Source organism: Oryctolagus cuniculus, unplaced genomic scaffold (genome assembly GCF_964237555.1).
Source record: "Oryctolagus cuniculus unplaced genomic scaffold, mOryCun1.1 SCAFFOLD_109, whole genome shotgun sequence".
NCBI classification, from domain to species: domain Eukaryota; kingdom Metazoa; phylum Chordata; class Mammalia; order Lagomorpha; family Leporidae; genus Oryctolagus; species Oryctolagus cuniculus.
Window position 1 is genome coordinate 181,367 of NW_027208307.1, and position 12,703 is coordinate 194,069.

Consider the following 12,703-nt stretch of genomic DNA (forward strand, 5'->3'; position numbering starts at 1 on the left):
CAAATGTGCTTGGGAGGGCAGGGGAGGATGGCCCAAAGGTTTGGGCCCCTGCACCCAAGTAGGAGACCCAGAAGAAGTGCCTGGCTCCTGGCTTTGGATTGGCCCAGCTCTGGCTGTTGCTGCCACTTGGCAGCAGATGGAGGACCTCTCTCTCTCTCTGCCTCTGCTTTTGCCTCTCTGTAACTCTGCCTTTCAAATAAATAAATTTAAATTGCATTTAAACGATATATTTGAGAGTTACAGAGAGAGAGAGACAGACAGAGAGAGATCTTCCATCTGCTGATTCCTTCCACAAATGGCTTCAATGGCCATGGCTAAGGCAGGCCGAAGCTTGGGGCCTGGAACTCCCTCTGAGTCTTCCACATGGATGACAGGGACCCAATTTCTCAGGCCATCTTATGATGCTTTCTCAGGCACATTAACTGGGAGTTAGATTGGAAGTGGAGCAGCCAGAATTAGAATTAGTGTTCATATGGGATACCAGGTTTGCAGGTGATGCCTTAACTGACTGTGCCATGATGCTGGTCCCCAATGCACATACTTATTTGAATTTTACAGCAACTTGAGGAGATGGCTGGAACAAGTCAGATATGTAATATTCACAGAGAAGGGATCTGGGGTTCAAAGAAGCCAAGTTACCTATCTATGGTTATTGTGCTGCCTACCTTATCAGGCAACAGACACAAGAATAGAATGCAGGTCTTCTGACTCCTAGTACAAAGCCCATACATTAGCATATACTGTTTCAGAATGTGGGCTACAGTGATGTTGAAAATATCTGGGGTAAGTGACAAGTTTACAGGTAAAACAGATGAATGAAAATGACAAGTAGTCACAAAGAAAGAATCTTATCCTAGGGGTTAAAGCTTTGATGATATGTAGAGAAACTGAGAAAGGAAACTGATCCAGACCACACACAGGAGAGAAAGTATTAACTAGAAAGATGCCTTTTCTGGCTTCCAGAATTTAGTTCATAAACTAAAGCTCTTCACAGTGAGTTAAGTATACTGATTATACTGCTATAATTAAAAAAAACCACAGGCAGATGTTGTTCAGTGCATATATTTCACTACCATACAGCTCAGACTTTTCCCCACATGTTATATTGTGACAGCCCTAAATGGTCTTTCCTATAACAAATTCATATCTTTACATAGAGAGTCAGCAAGCAAGTATTTGAAGCTGCAGTCCACAGTTTATTTTCTAAAATATTGCCATTTTTATCTTTATGACTGTGTGTAATCACTGAAGTATTTTTGCATGCTATGCTTAGTATAAGACACAAAGATAAGTCTTTGTCTTTGACAAAAGGTAAGTCAAAAAAGTGCTATCAGGGGCCTGCATCATGGCACAGCGGCTTAACATCCTGGCCTGAAGTGCTGGCATCCCACATGGGCACCGGTTCTAGTCCTGGCTGCTCCACTTCTGATCCAGCTCTCTGTTGTGGCCTGGGAAAGCAGTAGAAGACGGCCCAAGTCCTAGGGCCCCTGCACCCACGTGGGAGACCCAGAAGAAGCTCCTGGCTCTGGATCGGCACAGTTCCGGCCATTGCAGCCATCTGTGGCGTGAACCAGCAGATGGAAGACCTCTCTCTCTGTCTCTACCTCTTTCTGTAACTCTGTCTTTCAAATAAATAAAACAAATCTTTAAAAAAGAAAGTCCTATCAGGTGCTTGTAATAATTCAAATGAAGGCTAAATAGTTTGGAAGGCTAAAAATAAAAAATGACTTTGGGGCCCCAAAATAGTATTTGACTCTGTTCAATTTAATGAAACGACAGGATTTCGTTATTCAGAACACAATTCTGGATATGTATGGTTGACGATTCTGTGCAAAGAGGCAGGGAGTAACAATGAAGGAAATGGACAGATCCTAAAATTATGAACGGAACGCAGCATGAACTACTTCATGATACAAACACAGAAAATATTCCTCAAGAAGCAAAAAGTGGTGGAAAAGATACAGACTTCTATCCAAAGAACACAACTGGTTTTCCACTTTGTTAAAGTGTAGAAGAAGCAGATAAAATATAAGCCCCTCAGCGTCAAAATATTCCATTGAATTTTGAACAAAATCAACACGTAATGTCTTCCTTTTAAGGTAGCTAGGTAGACATTTGCTTTTGTGTGTAAGAAGGGTTGAAAAAAATGAGAATTTTTTTAAAAAAATAATTTTTGTTTGATGGATTGAGGAACCAGCCTTGAATCCACTTATAGTAATTATATGGACTCTATTGTGCATTAACTTAAATATAGTTACACCTGTAAAAAACAATTCCAAACTACATCGAGTAAGAAACTGCTTATAGTCTCCAACCTCTTGGCCAGAATTGATATATTCCTGATATTTAAGTTAGAGATATCACGGTATAGAAACAAAAAAAGTGATTTCCAGTTCCTCAGTTAACCATGACCATACAGAAGACACTTCTCCCTAAACCTGTCTCCTCATCTATAAAAGCTGATTCAGTATACCAAGTAAATAGAATAGAAAAGAAACAAGTAGGAGCAGGGCGATGAGGAAAGGTGATGGTCTCTGGGCACCTCACTTCAGCCACTCCCTGCTCAGCACTCTCAAGGCTGTGGGCTCAGACCGCTACCTCACCTACTTCAGGAGTCGGACCGCGCACCCTGTCCAGGTTGGAGTTGTGGAGACCCAAAGCAGCACGGGCTCCTTTAGGAGCTGCGGAAAGCGTTAACACTCCCTATGCCAAGCCTTTGTAGCATGCTCCTCACACCATCCTCCAGGAGGTGAGTGCTGCTGTCACTGCACGACCTGGAAACTGCAGCTGATGGGAACTTGCCCAACACGCTCCAACTTTAAAGCTGGCAGAGGCTGACTTGGAAATCGGGGCACAGGTGTGACCTTTCCTCACCTGTAGAAGAGAGCTTGTCCTTTGTCAAGGAAGCCGGTAGCGCCCAGGGGCCCGAGGGCGGGGAGGGGTTGTCGGAACCTCGGAGACCCCGGCGGCCACGAGCCCGCCTCAAAGGGGGAGGGGGCGCTTTAAGGGCGGGGAACTTTTTCCTCCCCCGACAAAAAGTAACTCCCGAAGCGGGAGGGGTTCTCTCCGAGGGGCACTCGCGGTGAGCTGGAGCCTAGCGATGGGAAAGGACCCAGCCAGCCGGGTTTCTGAGGAGGAGGAAGAGGAGGGTTCAGAGGGTAGGGGGGCGGAAGCCCCAGTGAACACCGAGTCCTGGCCCAGGGTCGACCTGGAGGAATGGGAGTGGCGGAGCCTGTTGAGAACTGAGGTGGCCGGTCAGGGGAGCCGGAGGCGGTGGGTCCCGCGGGGGCCGCCCCGGAGGAGCGACGGGAGGCGGGCCTCGGGGTGGCTCCGGAGGCGGCGGACCGGAGTCGGCGAGCTCCGACGGCCCCAGCGGAGAGGAGGCGGCGGGCGTAGAGCCCGGGTCGCCGAGGGGCGGGGAGACGGCGGTCCGCGAGGGTGGGGCGCCGGCGGCCCAGGAGGACTGGAGGCGGGCAGAGGGGCGGAGAGAGAGGGAAGGAGCGCTCGGGAAAGGCCCGCAACGGGAGGTCAGTAGTGGAAAGAGCCCGGGCCGGCGCAGCCAGGGGGAGAAGCAGGGCAAGCTCCGGGACGGGTACTGGGAGGCCTACTGGGAAAGGGGCAGGGAGCGCTACCGGCAGAAGAAATCGAAGCGCAGGCCCAAGGGCGCGGGGCAGGTGCAGGGGGGCAAGGTCGAGTGGAAGTACCAGCTGGAGACGAAGTCCAACTGGCTGCAGAGCACGGGATTCGTGGAGTCTGTGGAGGAGGACAAGTCCTCGCCCTGCAGGGAGAGTCCCGACATCTTCAAGGTCCGGGTGTCAGACGCGCAGTTCCGGCAGCCGGCAATCAGATTCAGTACCTGCGCCACGCCTTCTCGTCGCCTGTCGCAGCGGCCGGTTGGGAGCTGCCTCTCCGGCCTCAGCGTCATGAACGAGCTAGCGAAGATGGGTGACCCGAACCTCCTGGGGATGGTGCAGGAGGAAGGTAAGGAGCCCGCCGGCGGGAGGGCGGGGCTGCGCGCGTGGACTCCGCCGTCCCCAGCGCTGAGCCCCGGGGGACGTTGGTGGACCTGCGGCCAGCGCCGGGGACGTTCGCGGCGTGGCGTCCCCGCGCGAGACGGGGAACCGCAGCGTAGACCGCCTCTGACTTGAATGTGCCTGGGATGGGTTTAGCTCCCACGATTTGCTTTGCCGCTCCCACGCGCCTAGTACCTGCGTTCTGTGACTCCCTCGAGTCGGGGACACCCTCCTTGCTCCCTTGTGTGCTGCAGGACAGCTGAGTACTTAGGAGAGGCCAGGCTAGCGCGCTGGGCACGTGTGCTGTGGTGCTCGGCCCCTGAACACCACCCCAAAGCAGAAAGGGTCTCCCAAAGGGAGCCGCGCGGTAAAGATCAGGACCGCGATCCCACGTGCCACGGAACTGGCCCTCACTCCTTTAGCCTCTCTGCGGATTACTGATAGTGCTTTCAGATGCTTGTTAATCATGCGAGGGCTGACTTTAAGATCTATCAGTTTAAGATGCTCATGCACTTGGAAACGGTGCTGCTTTTACAGGTCAGCTTTAACTGGACCTGTAGTGGCGTTGAAAGACATTTGTCTGTTGCTTGCTGAAGACTTTGCTCAGATCTGTGTTCTGTGGTATCTCGTTTCGTAGACACATTTTCCTAAAAATGCACATTTTTCAGTGGCCTTCTGTTGGAACTCAGTTGTTTCAATGACTGTTTTCATGTCTTTAGTTTTAGTTTGAAGTCCAGAAACGATTTGTTAAAGGGATAAACAGTCTGAGCATGCTCTTACTATTCAGTCTTCAGTGGCACCAAGAAATAGTTGTGTTATTGCATACTTTTCCTCTTTTTAAGCAGCTTCACTGAGACAAAATCTTCACATCATAAAATCCACATTTAAATTGTAGCTTCCTGTTTCAGTATATTTGCAGTTTTGCAACCATCACCATAAAGTAATTTTAGAAAATTTTGTCACCCCAAATAGAAGACTCTTAAGGCAGCCACTCCCCATCCTTCCCACCCTTAGCTCCAGGCACTCCCTAATCTATTACTGTTTCTGTAGATTTGCCTATTCTAGACACTTCAAGTAAATTGAATCATGCAACATGTGGTTTGTAGTAACTGCTTTTTTCTCTTAGCCTGTAGATTTTTGAAGTTCATTCATTGGAGTTTGTAATAGTGTCTTTCAATTGCCAAGTAACTTTCCCACTGTAGAGATATACCACAGCTTATCCATTCATCAGTTGCTGGACATTTAGGTTATTTCCACATTTTAGATAACTATGAGTAATGCTGCTGTGAACATTCATATCAAATTCTTGTGTCAACATATGTTTTCTTTTTTAAGATCGATTTATTTATTTGAAAGTCAGAGTTACATACATAGAGAGAGACAGAGAGGCAGAGAGAGGGAGGCCTTCCATCTGCTGGTTAGTTGACCTCAATGTCCAGAGCTGCACTGATCCAAAGTCAGGAGCCAGGAGTTTCCTCCAGGTCTCCCACGTGGGTGCAGGGGCCCAAGGACTTGGACCATCTGCTTTCCCAGGCCAACACAGAGAGCTGGATCAGAAATGGAGCAGGCAGGTCCTAGAACCAGTGCCCATATGGGATGCTGGCACTGCAGGCTGTGGCTTTATCTGCTGCACCACAGCGCCATCCCCATCAACATATGTTTTCATTTTTCTTAGGTTATACTTAAGAACGAAATTGGTAGATTGTGTGGTAGCCCTGTATTGCACATTTTGTGAAAGTGCCAACCTACTTTCCAAGTGTCGGTATTTACATTTCCACCAATAATGGAAAAGAGTTCCCATCTCTCTACATCCTCACTAACAGTTGTTTTGTCTGCCTTTTTTTTTTAGTATAGCCATCCTAGTAGTTGTGAAAGCGTGTCTCTAAGTGACTTTGGTTTGCATTTCCTTGGTGACTAATATGTCAAATATTTTCGTGTATTATTGGGTGTTTATTTATCCACTTTGGAGAAATGTCTATTCAAGTGCTCTGTTTTAATTTTTCTACAATTGATTTATAATAACTCTCTCTGTTCCATATTCTGATCCACTATAGACATATAGTTTGCAGATATTTTCACCTTTTCTGTGGGTTTTCTTCCCTTGTTCTTCATGGCATGACTCTATGCACATTCCCCCTTTTGAAATAAAAAAAAAATTTGAAGAGAGAAGGAAATAACTTTGACTAATGCCTGCTGAATGATGTAGTAAATGTGCATTAATGCCTTTGTATTCACCAGATATGCATTCCAAGCTGTCTAGTGGATTCCTGAAGCCACGGATAATACCGAACCTCATATACACTATGTTTTTTCCTATACATTCATACCCATGCTACAGATTAATTTATAAATTAGACAATCAGGGGACAGCATTGTGGCATAGCAGCTAAGCTGCCACCTGCAATGTTGGCATCTCAAATTGGAGTGCTCCTCCTCCTTCCCCTCCTCCTCCTCCTCCCCCTCCTCCTCCCCCTCCTCCTTCCCCTCCTCCTCCTCCTCCCTCTTCTTCTTTTCCTGATGACTTTTTTTTTGTAATTTCAATAACCTGAAAATCTAAATTTGTATATTTAAAGCACTCAGTAATTCCTTATAATCACTTCTGAGGTAAAACTATGAAAGATAGAGATACATATTTTTCATTGAAGGAAGAGTAGAAATGAAGATGTATACTAAATAATGTTCTCTGCATGGATTTCAAGTGTTTTTCTGCACCAAAATAAACATATTTTAATTCATGCTTTCATGAACTTTGGAGTACCCTCTTGTGTTACCAAAGTCACATTTGAAGATTAAATGACAGAGTTAAACAGTTGATTCACTTGTAATAAGATTTCTTTTCATAGATATCTTAACTTGTAGACAAATTAATGAACGGTTTCTAGGTTTTATTACATTGTTTTTAAGTCTGTTTTCTTCACAATGGAACACATAAGCAATACATGACCTCAATTGTTTATTTTCTTTCTTTTTTTTTTTTGACAGGCAGAGTGGACAGTGAGAGAGACAATTGTTTATTATTCTCTACTAATTTTAAAATTGAAATTTTAAGGGTTAAATGTAATAGAACACTTAAAAGGCTACAAAAACAAACATTACTAGTAAAATAGTTTTGCTGAAATTGAACTATTGACTGGTTAACATTTAAGGAAATTCATATTTGAAATATTCATTCTTTAGCTGATTTATGATACAGTCACCATTGGAAAAGAAAGTCTAGGAGTTTAGCTTTGGAAAAGGCAGTTTAAATATTGAATGTTTAAGTTGCCTACATCTTAACAATTACATTAAGCACTGTGTTTGACGAAAAATCACCTGCTTTTTAGAAATGTGGATCTTTATTTTCATATAAAATCACAGGCCATGTAATGACAGAGACCTGAGAAACACATTGCTAGGTGTTTTTGTCGTGCTAACATAAGAGTGTCCTTAAAAAAACAAGTGGTATAGCCTTCTACACACCTAGACTACATTATGATCTTAGGGGACCACAATTATATATGTGGTCTCTCATCGACTGAAATATCAATATATGTCATGTGACTGTACTTAAATTTAATTTTATGCTGCTGGTAGAAGTTGTAAGCTGAGAAGACCATCTGGTAAATACAAGGGCTATTTTTGGGTTCTGGGTTTGCTTGAGTGTGTATTCTTAGTAATGTGCTCTCTGAGTTGTTCGGTTGGCTTTTGTTTTAGCAAATATTTGATGATTCTCACAGTGGATTGGTATGAAACCCTTCATATCTCTGGTTTCCAGCTTACAGGCAGAATGTAGTTATTTCCATTCATGTTAAAGGAAGCTGGAGGAATCATAAGACGTTGATTTAGAGTTGTTGGCTTCAAATCCTGCCTCTTCAGAGGTTTTGACAGAGGTTTGGTAATTATATACAATTATTGCATTTTTATACTCTGAATGAGTGTGAAAGTGTACCTCAGTCTATGGAATGTGACACCAATTGCTTACGTGTGTGGCTGTGTCTGTAAGAGTGAGCTAATGAACCATATGCATGTGTGAGAGTGAGCGTAGTGTGTAAGGAAATAAATCTGTTCTCCTGAATCTTTCTGCTTTTCAGAAAAGGATACAATTTACAAAGTTTGCTATTGGTGGCTCTCCAGGTTTGTGGTAGACAGAGGTGTAACTGGGCCAGGTGCCCAGAGAGGGCTATAGTCAAAGTGGTTTGGGAGCTGGTACCAGGGTAAACCAGAAGGATGAGGTTTCAGGCAAGGTCTGAAAGGAGGATATCTAAACTGATATATAAAAAATAAGCAAGGGTTAGTATGGGAAGAAAGCACTTGTTCGTGGTAGGGAAAGGATTCAGTAAAGTTAAAGTGTAAGAGGAGAAACAGTGATGAAAATAATTGGAAGGATATATGTTGTCTGCTTTCCACATTCTTTTATTTATTTATTTATTTGACAGGTAGAGTTATAGACAGTGAGAGAGAGAAACAGAGAGAAAGGCCTTCCTTCCATTGGTTCACTCCCCAATGGCTGCTACGGCCAGTGCTGCGCCAGTCCGAAGCCAGGAGCCAGGTGCTTCTTCCTGGTCTCCCATGTGGGTGCAGGAGCCCAAGCACTTGGGCCATCCTACACTGCCCTCCCGGACCACAGCAGAGAGCTGGACTGGAAGAGGAGCAGCTGGGACTAGAACCCAGTGCTCATATGGGATGCCAGCACCACAGGCAGAGGATTAACCAAGTGAGCCATAGTGCTGGCCCCTCCACATTTTTAAGTAATCACATTGCATCAGATTCTGATAGCAATTTGAAAATATTTTTTCACTTAGTTTTATGTTAAGTGGAGCAAAGTTAGAGTCAATGCTTGCATTTTTTCTTCTTTCTCTTTGCAAAAATAAAATTGTAAAACACTCTATTGACCTAGTAGTAGTTGTTTGATGGTTGTGTGCTTGAACTCTATTTTGTTTAGTGTATTGTTCTTCCACATAAGAGTGATCTTTTTTGTCCTCAAAACAATAAAAGATCCATAAGTTAATGCTCAAGTGTTAACACCTTTAGTGACAAAGCATTCATTCTTTAGAATACTATTCTTTTACTGTTCTTTATAAGAGTGTGTTAAATTGGTTTCCTTTTCATTCATCAATCCAATGAGAGAGAACCAGGACACTGTGGAGTTTTGAGTGGCACATCCAGGAAGTATTAATGGAGAAAATGCTTTCATGAAAGCTATATGTGATGTCTTATGCTTTTTTATTTTTTGTTTGTTTGAAAGGCATAGTTAGAGAGAGAGACAGACAGATCCATCATGCATCACTGTTTCACTCCCCAAATGGCTGCAACAGCCAGAGCTGGCCTGGACCTAGCTGAAGAGAGGAGCCAGGAGCTTCTTCCTGGTTTCCGATGTAGGTACAGGAGCCAAAGGACTTGGGCCATCCTCTGCTGCCCTCCCAGGTGCATTAGTAGGGAGCTGGATCAGAAGTGGAGCGGCTGGGACTCAAACCGGCGCTCATATGAGATTCCATAGCACCAGCCTCAAAGGAACGCGTTATCTTATTTGATACTCATGCAAACCTTTGTGAGATGGACATTATACCATTTATATGATAATCAAGCTTTGAATTGTCCTCATATTCTTGGCCACAGTAAGCTAGGGAATGTTTCATTTTGTTTTGTTTGGGCATAATCCTGAACCATGTATTATAAGGGTCTTGTTAATACAGGAGATAGGATATTTGTGGGCAGCTGGAAGCCTCTGCTGTCTTAATCACCCACCATTAAGGACCCTCACCATTTTATCAAATGCCATCTTCTTAAGTGAATCAAGCCTGTGAGTATTCAGTCTTTTTTGTTCCTCAGCTTCTACATCTGAAATTTGATGAGAATTTGTTGGAAACTTTTATCCAAATATTCTCAGTGCTTGTATGTATCCGTCACTGCACTGCCTCAGCTCCTGTCTAGTTCACTGTCATCTCTCTTGTAGTTCACTTCAGTAGTTTCCTAGTTTGTCTTCTTCCTCCATTCTTATTTCCTCTTAACCCATTCACTATTCAGCAGCTAATACTTTTGGTGAAGGGTAAATGTAATAGAGTTGAAAACCTGTTTTTCGGTTTGTTATTTCACTCAGCAAAAAATTTAGACTCATTTACAAGGCACTCAAGGCTGTCTACAAAGTATCTACTCACAACTTCTCTGGCATCTTCTCACTACCCCCAGATTATCTTCATTTCTTTGAACATCTCAAATTGTTGTGATTTGAGCCTTTATTTGTATTCACATGATTTGCTTCTTTCAACATTTAGGTCTTAGTGTAAATTTTCTTCTTGGGGCTGGCACTGTGGCGTAGCAGGAAAAACCACTGTCTGCAGTACTGGCATCCCATGTGGGTGCAGGTTTGAGTCCCGTCTGCTCTGCTTCTGATCCAGCTCTCTGTTATGGCCTGGGAAAGCAGTAGAGGATGGCCCAAGGGCCCTTGCACCCATGTGGGAGACCCAGAAGAAGCTCCAGGCTCCTGGTTTCGGATTGGCGCAGTTGAGGCCATTGCTGCCAATTGGGGAATGAAGCAGTGGATGGAAGACCTCTCTCTCTTTCTCTCTCTGTCTCTCTCTCTCTCTCTGCCTCTGTTCTCTCTCTGTGTAACTCTGACTTTCATATAAATAAATAAATCTTAAAAAAATTCTTTTTCAGAGAGATTCTCATCCGTAAACACATTCCTTTTTTTTTGTCTTTCTCTTTCTTCATCTCTTGAACTTTTTTTTAAAAAAAGATTTATTTATTTGAACGTCAGAGTTACAGAGAAGGAGAGGCAGAGGTAGAGAGGGAGAGACAGATTTTCCATCTGCAGATTCACTCCCCAAATGGCTGCAATGGCCAGGGGTGGGTCAGGCTGAAGCCTCCAGGAGCTTCCTCCAGGTCTCCCACATAGGAACAGGGGCCCAAGCACTTGGGCCATCTTCCTCTGCTTTCCCAGGCACATTAGCAGGGAGCTGGATCAGAAGTGGAGCATCCAGGATTTGAACCAGTGCCCATATGGGATGCCTGCACTTTAGGTGGTGGCTTTACCCATTATCCTAAAATGCCGGCTCCCATCACTTGCACCTTGAAGCTTTCTGAACAGTTTGTCTCTTTATAACATCATAATTTTTGGGGTGTCTCCTATATAGATTTGTCAATTTCTTGATATTAAAGAATCAACAAATGTAAGTCGTTATCATCACCATCAAATATATTGTTTTATTGATGACTGAATGTCCGACCTGTGAAAGGTCTGAAAATTTACTGTACTTGAAAGTTAACAAAGTTACTCATCGGTACTGGTAGAGACATGAGAAACCTGCATAAGAAACAAAGCACAGTTTACTACAGCATTAACTGTAGCCAGATTAGCAGCATTCTTGTACCTATGTGGCTATAGATGATCAATATTCAATGAGTGGCTGGCGCCGCGGCTCAATAGGCTAATCCTCTGCCTGCGGCGCCGGCACACCAGGTTCTAGTCCCAGTCGGGGTGGATTCTGTCCCAGTTGCCTCTCTTCTAGGCCAGCTCTCTGCTGTGGCCCGGGAGTGCAGTGGAGGATGGCCTAAGTGCTTGGGCCCTGCACCCCATGGGAGACCAGGAGGAGCACCTGGCTCCTGACTTCAGATCAGCGAGGTGCGCCAGCCAGTGGCCATTGGAGGGTGAACCAACAGCAAAAAGGAAGACCTTTCTCTCTGTCTCTCTCTCTCTCTCTCTCATTGTCCACTCTGCCTATCAAAAAAAAAAAAGTCTATAAAAATTTAAAAAAAATATTCAATGAGTAATGTAATGCCTGCACAGGCAACAGCTTGCAACAAAGAGAGAAACTCTGAGCTTTTAGTGAATTTGGTCAGTAATTTGCTTTAGAGGGAGCTACTACCCCCGTGTTTCTAGACTGTAAGCACATGAGCCCTTTGCTCAAGAACAGTCTACCTTCTCTGTCTTCAAAGGCTGCGCACTCTCCAAAATCCTTGAAAATTATAGTCTAGATATTCCAGTACAAGGATGTGCACAACTGTGAGAAACCCAAGAATTGTCTCCTAACAACATCTACCCGTAAATAATTAGCTGTAATTTACTTTGGTTTTGGACAGTTAATTTTAATATTGTATTCCTTGGAGATTTAACCTTGTTTTTTCATATAATTATTACTTATTCAGTCTTTTCGTGAAACATGTGACATGATTACACCACAATGTATTTATCCATTCTTCTACTGCTGCATTTTTGAGAGAATTTTGGTATTACAAATATTCCTAACAATGCTATTATGAATATTTTTATGCTTTTCTATAGTGTTCTGATACACATTATTTCTGTTGAGTTTTCACTAAGACAGCACTTTTGAACTTTGTGGTCTCAAAGAAGTTCAAAAGCTTTTATTTATTTTTATTGAAAATTAAAATAGGCACATTTAAAATTTATTAAAAGTAATAATTCCATGTTAGCATAAATAATTTCTAAGATAACAGTTATATTCTCAAAAATGAAACAAATATAATATTGACATTGTTCACTTCTTTGAAAATCTATAATCCCTGGCCTAATGGAAGGGTAGATTCTCATATCTTCCTTTATATTGTCTGTTGTGATATGTTGTTTTGGTCCAACTAGTTAAAGAAAATTGCCTACTTACAGATATATAATTGAAAAAGGAAGAATAATTTTAAAAGCTTTCAAATAATTACAGATATTCTTCTTTGATACAATTGCACCAAAACTCAAA

At 43.5% G+C, this 12,703-nt stretch overlaps 2 protein-coding genes across 5 annotated transcripts in view; one reads left to right on the top strand and one right to left on the bottom strand.

The window, feature by feature from the left end:
- LOC127482619 (centromere protein U) overlaps positions 1-4,093 on the bottom strand; it is a 57,650-nt gene extending 53,557 nt beyond the window's left edge. The window contains exon 1 of the mRNA XM_070067786.1: positions 3,857-4,093. Coding sequence (XP_069923887.1) covers positions 3,857-3,925 — 69 coding nt within the window. The 5' untranslated portion in view covers positions 3,926-4,093. The remainder of the gene's footprint in view (positions 1-3,856) is intronic.
- LOC127485527 (anoctamin-5) overlaps positions 1-12,703 on the top strand; it is a 235,505-nt gene that overhangs the window by 181,343 nt on the left and 41,459 nt on the right. The window contains exon 1 of one of the 4 annotated variants that reach the window (XM_070067794.1): positions 6,535-7,887. The exons of 1 other annotated variant lie outside the window; for it this stretch is intronic. The gene's annotated coding sequence lies outside the window, so the exon portion shown is untranslated. Of the gene's footprint in view, positions 1-6,534; positions 7,888-12,703 lie in introns of those variants that run through there. 2 more of the 4 variants (XM_070067797.1, XM_070067795.1) reach the window with 2 other exon arrangements.